The following is a 14,872-nucleotide window of genomic DNA, read 5'->3' on the forward strand; positions in this document are numbered from 1 at the left end:
TAGTGCAGGTTTGATGCTGAAGTCTTCTAGCAATTCCTCCCCCAGATGGTTTATGAAGAGGTTGGCATATTGTGGGGGTCATCTTTGTGCTAGTAGTTGTGTCTATGGTTTGGAGGAAGTCATGATTGTTAAAAGCAAAATTGTTGCACAAATCATCCACTTCATCATCACTGACAATGAGTTGCAAATCCAAGTGTATTCCATGCCCTTGAAGATATTTCAGCTACACCTTCATGGGTTGGGATGTTGGTGTACAGGCTGGCAACATCCAGGGTGGCAAGTATGGCCCCTAGAAGGGGTGATGCAGTGTGTAGGTTGTCATGGTATGTGGGCAGCATAGCCTCATTCCTTATCAGACTGCATATAGGATCCATGGCATGCCTACTGGTAGTAAACCCCCTGGCACACAGCCACTTTTGGAAAATATCTTAATCTAACTGCCAAGACAGGTTCTGTGATGAGTCTGCCCCTCCCAGGCCCAGGGAGAGGCCCGTTCTTGGTGCCAGTATTAAAGGCAGCAGGAAGGTCACATTCTATAAACAAGGGCATCTGCTCCACACCTAACAGCACAGCGTGAAACCCCATGGCCCTCTACAAAGTCCAGGTGACCACTGGCAAGTGGCTGCTTGCAGGGACCTTAGACTCCATCTATATCACCCTGGTGGGGACTGAAGGGCAAAGCCCCAAGCATCTGCTGGACAAGTTTGGGTTGGACTTCACTCGAGAAGCTGTGAGTACATCTAGGAACCAGGGCTGGTTTACTGAAATTTGGTGGGGGAGGGAGATGACTAAAGTCAGGGTCAGAATCAAGAGTTTCCTTTAGTTTTTGTTGCCTGCATGCACAAGTGGGGTAAGAACAAGCTTGGAGGGGACTGGGTACGGTACTGGGATTTGATGCCCAGGTCTGCCACGGAGATGCACTGTGGCATCTCTTTATCATAGAATCATAGGATCATAGAAAATGAGAGTTGGAAGGGACCTCAGGAGGTCACAGCTAGTCCAACCCCCTGCTCAAAGCAGTCCCAGTTCCAACTATCTCATCCCAGTCAAGGCTTTGTTTAGCCAGGTCTTCCAAACCTGCAAGGATGGAGACTCCACCACCTCGCTGGGTAACCTGTTCCAGTGCTTCACCATCAGAGTCATAGAATAATAGAAAATGAGGGTGGGAAGGGATCTCAGGAGGTTCTCAACCCGCCTTGGGCTGCCACAGATTGCATTTCCTAGGCTCCATTTTGCCCTTCCACTCCTCTTTGTTCTTGCCCTGTGCCCAGTGCAGTCCAACCCCATGCTTAAAGCAGGACCAGCCCCAACTATCTTATCCCAGCCAAGGGTTTGTTGAACTGGGTCTTCAAAAACTCCAAGGATGGAGACTCCACTACCTCTGGGTAGCCTGTTCCAGTTCTTTTCGACCCTCCTCCTGATAAAGTTATTTGCCCGACTCCTAGTTCTCTCTGGCCTTGGGTTCATCACTTCTGGAATAGAGAAATGGGATCACCCCATTCTCTGTTTACATTCTTCAGGTATGGACTCTCATTGTTTTTCTCCACAGTCTCTGGTGCAAAGTAAGCTCTGATATTATTTGGGATCTGTGCAATATTCTGGGTCCAAAGCTCAATTGGGTTTCTGTGCAGAGCCCAGAAGAATGAGGACCCCAATCTTGTTGGGATACATGTAGCATCTGACACAATGTGGGGCCTGGATCTTGGACATTGGTAATGGGGATCTGGGTCTGTCTGTCTGTCTGTCATAGCAGACCAGTGTAAATAAATTGCATCCTGACTCTTTGGGACATGAATGGCATGAAGTTTTAGCTCTGAACCAAGGCCCAACAGCATCCAAGCTCAGCCTGTGACCATACTCCAGCAAGCACGTCATGGATGTTTACATGAATGTTTTGTCTGCTCTACTTATCACTAGCATCACCTGTTCCAAGGAACTTGATTTGCTTTGCTTATCTTTGTTCTTGGCTCCTGGAGCTAGTGGAAGGGAGACTGTATGGGAACCAGGAGTCTTGAAAGTAGTTGCTTTGTGGATATTACATGCCATGCTTTCTCATAGAATTATAGAAAAGAAGGGCTAGCAGGGACCTCGGGAGGTTAGAATTATGGAATGGAAAATGAGGGTTGGAAGGGACCTGACGAAGTCATCTAGTCCAACCCCCTGCTCAAAGCAGGACCAGCCCCAACTACATCATCCCAGCCAAAGATTTGCTTAGCCAGGTCTTCAAAACCTCCAAGGATGGAGAGTCCACTATGACTCTGGGCAACTGGTACCAGTGTTTTACTGCCCTTGTAGTGAGAAAGTCCTTTTAAATATCTAACCTCAACCTCCTCTGCTGCAACTTCCTGTTCTGTCATGTGCCACCACTGAGAACAGTCCAGCTCCATCCTCTTTGGAACCACCCTGCAGTAGTTGAAGGCTGCTATTAAATTCCTCCTCCATCTTCTCTTCTCCAGACTAAAGAATTTAATTTCCCTCAGCCTCTCCTTATAAGTCATGTGCCCTTAGTCCATAAGTCCATACCTATTTTTGTAGTCCTCTGCTAGACTCTCTCCAATTTGTCCACATCCTTTCTGTAGTGGGGGCCTCAAGAATGGACACAGGACTCCAGTTGTGGCTGAATAGAGGGGAAGAATCACTTAAGTTGATCTGCTGGCAACACTGGTGCTAATGCAGGCCAGTATGCTATTAATCCTTCTTGGCAACAAGGGCACACGGTTGTCGAATCCAACCCTCTGCCAGAGGCAAAATCATCCCTATACAAACAATCCAAAGCAAATCCTTGTCTAATCCTGAACCTCATGCTCTCACAGCTAAAGTGTGGGGACAAAGGCCCTGTTGTTGCAAGGCTTTTCAAAACGCACTCAAGAGATCCAAGAAAGAGGACCAAGCCCCCTGATACAGAAGAAGGAAAACACCCCACATTCTGTACCATGGGGTATTTCTTCCTTATAACAAATGTGGTGATAGGTCTGACCATGAGTAGAGGGGCAAGGTCCTTTAATCAGAAACTTCTGGATTTTAGTCCCTGCAGGAGCAATGGCACAAGTCAAAACTCCCAGTTTTGGCTGCGGCCAACACCCAATTTTTCTGAGGAAGGCAAAAAACCCTGCGTGTACCAACAGGAGCAGAAAAAATATTCTTCCTGGCCCCAGGTGGCAACCAGTAAAGCCCAGATGCATGGGAACTATTCGCAGTAGAGCATATAGGGCTGTGCGAAATGGCACTGTTCCATTTCAACTAAAGTTTCGAGGATTTGACGGAACAGCATTTTGTTTTGAATTTCATTTATAGTCAAAACAGCTGTTCTGTTTCACTTCATCGAAACAGTGAAGCTGTTTCAAAGCTGTTTCAATGTTTCGCCCATTCACTATAATGGGGAGGCTCGAAACAGCCTCTCTCATCTGGCAGGAAGATCGGGGCCCAACCCTGGGAGGGCTGCTGGGGCTGTGCCAGTCCTCCCATGGCTGAGGGCCTTTGATCTGCCTGCCAGATGGGGGAGGGAAGCCGGTGCTGCTGCCTGGGACTGGGGAAGAGAACTGAGCCTGATTGTTCAGTTCCCCTCCCCAGCACTATATCAGGTTGGGGAAAGGAAGTCAGCCCAGCTGGGCTGAGTTCCCAACCCCATTGCAATCATTGGTCTGGGGAAATAAACTCAGTCCAGCCGGGTTGACTTCCCAGCCCCAGCCCGACCATTGTTTTGTTTGGAGGCTGTTTCGAAGCCCTTTGTTTCATTTTGATTTCTCTGTTTCGAGATCAAAATGAGACAAAACAGTGTTAAAACGTCCAGTGAAATTTTGCACAGCCCAAATACGTATAGCTCCTCCTAGATACTCCCTGACTAATGTTTATCCAACCTCTTCTTGGAAACAACCAGTGATGGAAGTTCACAGCTTCCCTCAGCATCTGTTTCACTCCCTTACTGTTTTAACAGGGAAGATGTTCTTCCTGATAGCCAATCTAAACAAACTTTGCTCAACTTCAAGCCAGTGGTCTGTGTCCTACTCCCTACAGCTAGAGATAAAAAGGTGTTCTCTCTTGTCTTGATGGCAGCTCTTCCAATATTTGAAGATTGCTATCATGCCCCCTCTTATATGGGCAACCAGAAAAAATGGCAGTCTACAAGGTAGACCCTTAGGTAAGTCAATCAGCTCAGCTCCACTGATTTCAGAAAGCTCCAAGCTGAATTCGATAGCCTGAGGGGCCATGTAGGTCTTCCACATGCCTGCTTTATCTTGGAGCTGGCAAAGGTTTCACTGGGCATGTCTACACAAGATGCTTACTGTGCATTGGCGTAATAATACTGCCACAGTTAAAAACTGTGCTAAAAGCCTACTGCACAGTATTGTTAGGCAAATGTGCAGTTAGCATCACAAAATAACTGTGCACTGATGCACACATTTAGTTAGTACTTCATTAAACAAATACCAAACCAAGTGCACAGTAGCTATGGTGTATTAATGAATGTTTAGATGCATCCACTGAGAGTCACCTCTGGGCCTCAGTCCCCCCTCTCCCCACTGGTGCATGTCAGAAGTCAATACAGGAAGGGGGAAGGACTTGGTGCAGGAAGTACGCTGTGACTAGGAAGTCCCAGGGTATGATTGTATAGATGTCTCAAGCCAGACTTGAGTTGGATGACTATATGAGAGCACTGGAGGTGTTCACAGAAACTCATCCTTGACCCAGATACAAAGAGCTCCTCCAGTAGAAGTGGGATTTGCAGTTATAGCCATCACTCAAGTGGTTGATTCTATGCTAGTTCATAGGAGTATAGGAAAGTAGGGCTGGCATGGGTTTCATAAGGTCATAGAATCATAGAAAATGAGTGTTGGAAAGGACTTCAGGTGGCAATCTAGTTTAACCCCCTGTTCAAAGCAGGACCAGCCCCAACTAGATCATCCAAGCCAAGGCTTTGTCTAGTCAGGTCTTAAAAACTCCTATGGATGGAGATTCCACCACCTCTCTGGGTGACCTGTTCCAGTGTTTTACTACCTTCATAATGAGAATGTTTTCTCTAATATCTAATCTCAACTTCCCTTGCTGCAGCTTTAGCCCATTGCTCCTTGTTCTGTCATTTGCCACCACTGAGAACAGTCCAGCTCCGTCCTCTTCAGAACCATCCTTCAGGTACTTAAAGGCTCCTATTAAATCCCGCCTCGGTCTTCTCTTCTCCATATTAAATAAGTTCAGTTCCCTAAGCCTCTCCTCATCAGTCATGTGCCCCAGCCCCTGAACCATTTTTGTTGCCCTCTGCTGGACTCTCTCCAATGTGTCCACATCCTTTCTGTAGTGGGGGACCAAAAACTGGACACAGGACTCCAGATGTGGCCACACTGGTGTTGTAAGAGGGGAAGAATCACTTCCCTCCATTTGCTGGCAATGCTCCTACCAATGCAGCCCAGGATGCCATTGGCCTTCTTGGCAACAAGGGCACACTGCTGGCTCATATTCAGTTTATCGTCTAGTGTAACCCCAGCTCCTTTTCTGCAGCGCTTCTAAGTCATCTAGGTATCAAGTCCAACCCTGCTGCTCAAGGCAGGGCCAATCCTGATTAAAGCAGCCCAGCCTAGTGTTTGTCTAATCTTCTCTAGAAATTTTCCAGGGATGGAGATTACACTACTTCTCTAGGAATCCTGTCCCAATGCTCTAGGAATCATGTCCCAATGCTTGCCTACCCTCATAGTCAAAAACTTCTTCCTAATCTCCAGCCTCCATTGCTGAAGCTTGAGGGCATTGCTCAATGTTCTCTATGGTCAGGAAGAGAAAAACATCTCCATCCTCTCTGTAATCATCTTTCAGGTTTTGGAAGACTGTAACCAAAATCACCACCCTCCCCTACCCCCACCCCGCACCCCCCACGGTCTTCTCTTCTCCAGACTCAGTAACCCTAGATCTTTCAGCCTTTCCACATAAGCCTTGCTTCCCAGGCCCATAACAATTTTTATTGCTCTGTGCTGGACTCTTTTCACATCTTTTTTTGAAGTGTGAGGCCCAAAATAGACGCAGGACTCCAGGTAAGGCCTAGGATACCAATGGAGAAATACCACAGAAATGTCTACTGTGGTTAAGGCATGTGGTAGACTTACCTGCCGGCTAGGCCCACATGCCTTATGTATGCCTTATGGAACACTCTCATGCCTTAGCCAGCCTCTCTGCAGCACTTTGAGCTGTAGGGGAACAGCCTGGGGCTGACAAGCTGTCCTCTGCCAGCTAAGGCTGCTCTGATCTGACTCGAGGTGCTGCAGCTGCAGGCACACATTCAAACGGCACACCCAGGTGCAATAAAGTCTGAAGCAATAAGCTCCTTAGTGTATTGATTTGCATTAATTGCATATGTAGATGCTCCTACTGTGTGAGGTGACTTAGCCTTGCTCACAGCTCAAGGTACTGACTTACTACCAGCTGGCAAGACCAGGAGTGCAGTAGTTACATACAAATCCCATTTTTTGGGTGAGAGCTATGTGCTAAACCATTTCACATTGCCAATGCTCTTGTAGGTATCATTCACACTTCTGGGGTTTGGATAAAATGCAGAAGGGACTTGGTAGCAGAATTTTCAGCAGTTACAGAATTACAAGGGACTTTGCCAGGAAGGTAGTTTGGACTTGCATGTCTAAAGTGGCAGTCAGCCTCCCTGGTGAATACAGCTCCTGATGGGAAGTGGCTGAAATCTACTGGAATCAATGAGGCAAGATGCACAGCTAAAGTCCCCACTGTGCCAGGAGCTGCACACACCCTGATCAAGGCAGGGCTGGGGACAGGCAGCAGACTGAGTAAGAAGCTGCCAGCCTTCCCGCTGGAAGGTAATGCCAAAAAAAAGGGTTGTTTCAGGACAGGTTAGTCAATCACCTAACTCAAGTCTGGATTGAGACATCTATACAATCACACACTGGGACTTCCCAGTCACAGCGTTCTTCCTGCATCCAGTCCTCCCCCCTTCCAGTATTAACTTCTGACATGCACCAATGCGGGGTGGGGGAGAGGGGAAGGGGGTTGAGGCCCAGAGGTGACCAGAGGGCACTTCTAAATGTTCATTAATGCACCATAGTTACTGTGCACTTAGTTTGGTACTTGCTACATGAAGTACTAACTAAATGTGCAGTAACTCTAGTTACTGCACTAGCATCAATGCACAGTTATTTTGTGATGCTTACTGAACATTAGCTTACTGCATAGTATTGTTAGGCTATTAGCACAGTTTTTAACTGCCATGCTACTGTGCAGTATTATTAGACTAATGCACAGTAAGTGTCTCATGTAAATGCGCCCAGTGAAATCTTTGCCAGCTCCAAGATAAAGCAGGCATGTGGAAGACCTACATGGCCCCTCAGGTTATCGAATTCAGCTTGGAGCTTTCTGAAATCAGTGGAGCTGAGCTGACTGACTTACCTAAGGGTCTACCTTGTAGACTGCCATTTTTTCTGGGTGCCCATATAAGAGGGGGCATGATAGCAATCTTCAAATATTGGAAGAGCTGCCATCAAGACAGGAGAGAACACTTTTTTCTCTCTAGCTGTAGGGAGTAGGACACAGGCCACTGGCTTGAAGTTGAGCGAAGTTTGTTTAGATTGGCTATCAGGAAGAACATCTTCACTGTTAAAACAATGAGGGAGTGAAACAGATGCTGAGGGAAGCTGTGAACTTCCATCACTGGTTGTTTCCAAGAAGAGGTTGGATAAGCATTAGTCAGGGATTATCTAGAAGGAGCTATGTGTATGCTCTACTTTGAATAAGTACCATGCTTCTGGGCTTTGCTGGTTGCCACCTGGGGCTAGGAAGGATTTTTTTTCTCCTCCTGTTGGTATTCATGTCAGGGTTTTTTGCCTTCCTCAGAAGCATTGTGTGTTGGATGCAGCCAAAGCTGGGAGTTTTGACTTGTGCCATTGCTCCTGCTGAGACTAAAATCCAGAAGTTCCTGGTTAGAGGACCTTACCCTTTTACTCATGGTCAGACCTATCACCACATTTGTTACAAGGAAGAAATTTTACCCCATGGTATAGACTGTCACGGCATGACACAACAAGGGGAGCACCCACAAGAGGGGAGGGATGAACTTTATTATGAGGGGCCCCTATCCCCAAGGGGAATAGGCCCAGTAAGATTATGGCCAGAGAACTATGGGGATAGGCTGGAGTCCCCATCACAGCAATTAATTGTGACCGGGACAGAAGGAACAACCACCTCTATTTGAAAATAGTCAAGGACCTAGGGTATTTCATTTGGGTGGGACTGGAACTTTCATCACTAATGGTTTTTAAGGGATTCTTGATTTGAGAAAGAAGTTTCATTTTGAGAAGTTAATTGATTTATACAATACTTTTGGGTGATATATACGCTTGTAGGGGTGACGGGGCAACAACACACAGTGTCCTGCCACAAGATCCGAACCCCAATGAAGGGCTGACTAGATCATTAGCACTGCTTGTACTGACCTGCAACATCATGTACCCTCTACTTAAGAAGATCTGATTGGTGTGTGGATGGGGTGTAGGGGAAGTGGAGCCCCAAGGTACATGCACAGTGGAACTTATTTGGGGATGGCATCACCTTTTCCTTTTTGGAGCCTCCCTCTTCTTCTTCTTCTTTTTTTTTTTTGATCAAGACATGGCAGGTGAGTAGAGTGGGAGGCCCCTAAGGAGTAGCTCAAAGTACCAGGATGCTAGCACCTGGTATGAATCAGCAGGTCGAATTTGCAGAGAGAGTCACTACTGCTATCTCAGCCGGTGCTAGTCCAGGCGGGTACACAGACTGGGGGTTTTGCCTTCCTTTGTAGCAGGGGGAATGGTCTACTTCCTTGGATTTCTTGAGCATATTTTGAAAACCCTTGCAACAGTAGGGCCTTTGTTTCCACCCCGCTACTTTAGCTGTGAGAGGGTGAGGTTCAGTGCTTTGTGGTTGGGTAATAGGGGTGTCTGTATAGTTTGAGTAATAGATTAGACAAGGATTTGCTTTGGATTGTTTGGATAGGGATGATTCTTCCTCTGGCAGGGGGTTGGACTTGACAACCATGTGCCCTTGTTGCCAAGAAGGCCAATGGCATACTGGCCTGCATTAGTAGCAGTGTTGCCAGTAGATCAACGGAAGTGATTCTTCCCCTTTTCAGCACTGGTAAGGCCACATCTGGAGTCCTGTGACCAGTTTTGGGTCCCCCCACTACAGAAAGGATATGGAAAAATTGGAGAGAGTCTAGTGGAGGGCCACAAAAATGGTTCAGGTATGGACTCTCATCGAGCGCTGGGGCACATGGCTTATAAGGAGAGGCTGAGGGAACTGGAATTCTTTAGTCTGCAGAAGAGAAGACTGAGGGGGGATTTAAGAGCAGCCTTCAACTACCTGAAGGGTGGTTACAAAGAGGCTGGAGCTAGACTGTTCTCAGTGGTGGCAGATGACAGATCAAGGAGCAATGGTCTCAAGCTGCAGGAAGGGAAGTTTAGGTTAGATATTAGAAAGAACTTTCTCACTAGGAGAATAGTGAAATGCTGTAACAGGTTACCCAGAGAGGGTGTGGCATCTCCATCCTTGGAGGTTTTGAAGTCCTGGCTAGACAAAGCCTTGGCTGAGGTGATCTAGTTCGGGATGGACCTGCTTTGAGCAGAGGGTTGGACTAGATGACCTCCTCGGGTCCCTTCCAACCCTCATGACCTTATGAAATCTGTTCCAGCCCTACTTTCCTATATTCCGATGAACTAGCTTAGAATCAACCTTTGGAGTGACGGTGATAACTGCAAATCCTACTTCTGCTAGAGGGGCTCTTTATATCTGGGTCAAGGATCATTTTATGGGAACACCTCCAATGCTCTCATATTGTCATCTCCCCATTTTGCATGGCTTTATTTTAATATATTTTAGCAGCCTTCAACTACCTGAAGAGGGGTTCAAAAGAGGATAGAGCTGGACTGTTCTCAATGGTGGCAGATGACAGAACAAGAAGCAACTGTATCAAATTGCACCAAAGGCAGCTTAGGTTAGATATTAGGAAGAATTTTCTCACTAGGAGGGTAGTAAGAGACTGGAAAACGTTACCCAGAATGGTGGTGGAATCTCCATCCTTGGACATTTTCAAGACCTGGCTAGACAAAGCCTTATCTGGGATGATGTAGTTGGGAATGGTCCTGCATCAAAGAGGGGGTTGTACTAGATGTGACCTCCTGAGGTCCCTTGTAACCCTAATTTTTTATGATTTTAAAAGTACTGGTATTTCTATGATTCTAAGTGGTTGGAGAACTTACCTGAAAAAGGTGTTCTCTGTTGTCTTTACAGCGGCAATTTAGATATTTGAAAGGGTGGAGATCTATTTTCCAGCTACTGCTCCGGTGAAGATATGTATCTTTTGTTAACAACCAAGAGTTAACAACCTCATCAAGGCAGACAGAGATTCTTACCTGGGCATGGCCAGCAGCCAAGTGATTAGGTCATGCATCTAAGCTCAAGTCCTCTATGGCAGAAGAAGAGATTGATGATAGGTCTTGTATAATTTCAGGGAGTGCTTTTATCAGGTGTTTGGGAAAAGGGTATATCCCTTCTGTCTCTTGGGTGATAATACAGCGAGTGTCTCAGTCATTTCACAGTAGAAGCAGTTTCCTGGCTGTGATTCCCAGCACTGAGCTGGAGCACCTATCTAGCCTGGGGTTAAGTGATGAACAATTTTCACTTGAAACTCCACTCATAGCCTTAGCACAGGGGCAGGCAAAGTCCAGCCTATGGGCCTGATTTACAGGGGCATGCAGGCAGTTGATCACAGCTCCACCCTGTCTCTGGACCATGCTGTCACCACCACAAGATCCCAGCCCCTGCCTCAGAGCAGCTCCCTGCACAGCCGGGCACCCTGCCAGCACTGCTGGGGCCAGTCTCTGTGGAAACCCTGGACTTGTGCTGTCATGGCCCCGCCACTGCTGAAGTCTCCATGGAAACTGGCTGCAGCAATGCAGGCAGGGGCTGTTGGGAAATGGAGTCTGGCCCCAGCCAGATCTGCCATTTTGCCCACCTCTGCCTTAGCATGTCCCAGTGTTTGACAGTTTTGGGGTGATGTTGTTGTCGTGATGGCCCAGAAGATATGTAAGAGACAAGAATTCTTGTGGGTGATGTCTTTTATTGGACCAACTGTATGCCTGGTATAGACACAGGCAAGCTTTCAGGTGTCTGAGTGACTGTCCATAGGCCTCTGAGACAGAAACAGACCCATATGAGCTAATGTAGTGCGCAGGTTTGTTATTACCCTGAAATAGAATAGTTTTCTGATAAGCATACTGTTAGGTTTATAATAATTTAGATTATTAGGAAGTATTAGCTTTACAGCTGAATACAAGGCATGACCTGTGGCCTAGCAATGCAGCTGACCACAAGGCAGATTGATAGCTAAGCCTTTGCTTGTGTCAAGTAATCATTTTAACTGTATTAAGCATTTTCTGAGTTAAAAGCAGCAAGTATCTCTGTGTCTGTGCGCTAAAAAATCAGCTACAGCAAAAAATAAGATAAGACAGGGAAACCATTGTTCTGGGTGCACTGGTTGTGTCCTTGAGAAGTATCTACTACTGTGTAAGGTTTTGCTAACATATTATAATGTTACTGTTACTTAACTTTTAGCTTTTAAAAAAGTGCTAGTTCAGCTTAATAGAAATATGCTGTTACAAAGATTTGAAAAGCACCGCCCAAGTATTGCTTTTTTTTGTTAACCATGAAGTCTTGCCTTGTTGTAATAAGTATAAAAGATCACCTCACCCTTAGGGGGGGGCCATTTTGCCTTTTGCTGGCTTTATGGTCTTTGCTCGAGCAAATAAACAGCTGTCTTTCTTTACCCGCGTTGTCTGTCAATCAAATTACAGCTAGACAACGAACCTTAGCGAGGTTTCTCCCACCACACAGCCCACGTGCAGCTCATTGTTTTGGGAGGGTGCTGCCAGCAGTAGAGGCAAGAGCTGGCATGACTGGATGTGTTAGCGCTGGAGCAGGCTACGTGGTGATGTGCATCCAGGCAGAAGCTGAGCGTCCGCTGAGCATGTCAAAGCAGAAAGACCTACTCACCTGTCGCCCGTGGGGCCTTGGCTGCTTCCAAGGGACGGCTGCAGGCCCCGCACACACCTCGGACTGCCCAGAGTGACCCTTGCAGACACCACACGACACGACACGTCCCGGGGGCCCTTCTGCCCCATGTCCCGCTCCTGTCACGCTGCGGCCCCTCGCTGAGACGCTGGCTCCAAGGACGGGGGCACGAGGAGGAGCCTGCGGGAAAGGGCAGACCCTCGTCAGACACTTTCACGGGAATGAAAACGCACGCACCGCTTACCGCACCGCAGTCGAGGAAATGACGCCCGGGGGCCGGCCCAGCACATTCCCATGAAGAGTGCTGAAATCAATCCCCACACAAAATGACCACTTTCCCACGCAAAAGCCATCACGTGCCGTCAAGAAAGCTTTCCAAATGCCCACGCCATTTCCCTCACACACCACATCCGCGTAGGCCGACTTTTACCCAATCCCCACACAATTTTCCACAGGTCCCGCAACACGCCAGTCGAATCAAAAAGTTCCTAAATCCCCCTACAATATATATACAGATATACGGAGCGGTAGATACATAGAGATTTAGAGAGATGAATCTGGAGGTATATAGAGCTCGACATATGTAGACATGTAGATATATGAAGCTGGAGCTATACAGAGCTGAAGATATACTGAGCTGCATATAGATAGATATACAGCTCTCTATATATGAAGCTGGATCTCTTCAGAGCTCCAGATATTTACACCTGGAGATATTCAGGAAAGTAGATATATAGAGATGTAGATCTATGAAGCTGGAGATGTGCAGAGCTGGAGATATATAGACAGGTAGATACAGAAAGCTGGAGCTATTCAGAGCTGGAGATATTTAGACCTTGAGATATGCAGAGCTGGAGATATTCAGAGAGGTCGATATATAAATAGGTAGAGGTATGAATCTGGAGATATGTAGAGCTGGAGGAATCTAGAGATGTACATATATGAAGCTGGAGATATTCAGAGCTGGAGATATTCAGAGCTGGAGATATTCAGAGCTGGAGATATTCAGAGCTGGAGATATTCAGAGCTGGAGATATTCAGAGCTGGAGATATTCAGAGCTGGAGATATTCAGAGCTGGAGATATTCAGAGCTGGAGATATTCAGAGCTGGAGATATTCAGAGCTGGAGATATTCAGAGCTGGAGATATTCAGAGCTGGAGATATTCAGAGCTGGAGATATTCAGAGCTGGAGATATTCAGAGATGTAGGCAGCTGAATCAGGAGATACCGAGAATTGGACATATATAGAGATGTCTACATAAGAAGCTGGAGTTATTCAAAAATGGAGATATTCAGCGAGGTACAGATATAGAGATGTAGATCTATGAAGCTGGAGATATGAAGAGGTGGAAATATATAGACAGGTAGACACATAAAGCTGGAGATATTCATATCCGGAGAAATGCAGAGCTCAAGATATTGAGAGCTGGAGATATTGATAGCTGGAAGGATTTAGAACAGGAGATATTCAGAGCTGGACATATTCAGAGAAGTCGATATATAGAGATGTCGATATTTCAAGCTGGACATATGCAGAGCTGAAAATAGACAGAGCTGGATATATATATACAGGTGGCTATATGAAGCTGGAGATATTCAGAGAGGTAAATATATAGAGATGTAGATCTATGAAGCTGGAGATATGAAGAGGTGGAAATATATAGACAGGTAGACACATAAAGCTGGAGATATTCATATCCGGAGAAATGCAGAGCTCAAGATATTGAGAGCTGGAGATATTGATAGCTGGAAGGATTTAGAACAGGAGATATTCAGAGCTGGACATATTCAGAGAAGTCGATATATAGAGATGTCGATATTTCAAGCTGGACATATGCAGAGCTGAAAATAGACAGAGCTGGATATATCTATACAGGTGGCTATATGAAGCTGGAGATATTCAGAGAGGTAAATATATAGAGATGTAGATCTATGAAGCTGGAGACGTGCAGAGCTGGAGATATATAGACAGGTAGATACAGAAAGCTGGAGCTATTCAGAGCTGGAGATATTCAGAGCTGAAGATATTTAGACCTTGAGATATGCAGAGCTGGAGATATTCAGAGAGGTCGATATATAAATAGGTAGAGGTATGAATCTGCAGATATGTAGAGCTGGAGAAATCTAGAGATGTACATATATGAAGCTGGAGATATTCAGAGCTGGACATATATAGAGATGTAGGCATATGAATCAGGAGATACCTAGATCTGGACATATATAGACATGTCGACATATGAAGCTGCAGTTCTTCAAAGCTGGAGATATTCAGCGAGGTACAGATATAGAGATGTAGATCTATGAAGGTGGACACATGCAGAGGTGCAAATATATAGACAGCTAGACATATAAAGCTGGAGATATTGAGCGCTGCAGTTATTCAGAGCTGGAGCTATACAGAGTTGGAGATATTCCGAGGTGAAGATATTAATAGCTGGAGATATTCAGAGGTGGAAATATTGATAGATGGAAATATTTACACCTGGAGATATTCAGAGCTGGAGATATTCAGAGAGGTAGATACATAGAGATGAAGATATATGAAGCTAGATATATACAGAGCTGAAGATATACTGACCTGGACATATATATACAGGTAGATATATGAAGCTGGAGCTCTTCAAAGATGGAGATATGCAGACCTGGAGATATGCACAGAGGTAGATACAAAGAGATGTAGATATATGAAGCTGTAGATAAACACAGCTGAAGATATACCGAGCTGGATATATATACACAATATATATATATATACACACACAAAGACAATACACACACACTATATATATATACACATATACACACACACACACACACACACACACACAC

General features: G+C 45.9%; 1 protein-coding gene across 1 annotated transcript in view; it reads left to right on the forward strand.

The window, feature by feature from the left end:
• The first annotated feature begins 583 nt into the window (after positions 1-583).
• Positions 584-14,872, forward strand: part of LOC102379888 (hydroperoxide isomerase ALOXE3) — a 45,497-nt gene continuing 31,208 nt past the window's right edge. Inside the window, exon 1 of the mRNA XM_014526958.1 lies at positions 584-730. Within this exon, the coding sequence (XP_014382444.1) occupies positions 584-730 (147 nt within the window). The remainder of the gene's footprint in view (positions 731-14,872) is intronic.

This window comes from Alligator sinensis, unplaced genomic scaffold (assembly GCF_000455745.1).
Source record: "Alligator sinensis unplaced genomic scaffold, ASM45574v1 scaffold1500_1, whole genome shotgun sequence".
Lineage (NCBI taxonomy): Eukaryota > Metazoa > Chordata > Crocodylia > Alligatoridae > Alligator > Alligator sinensis.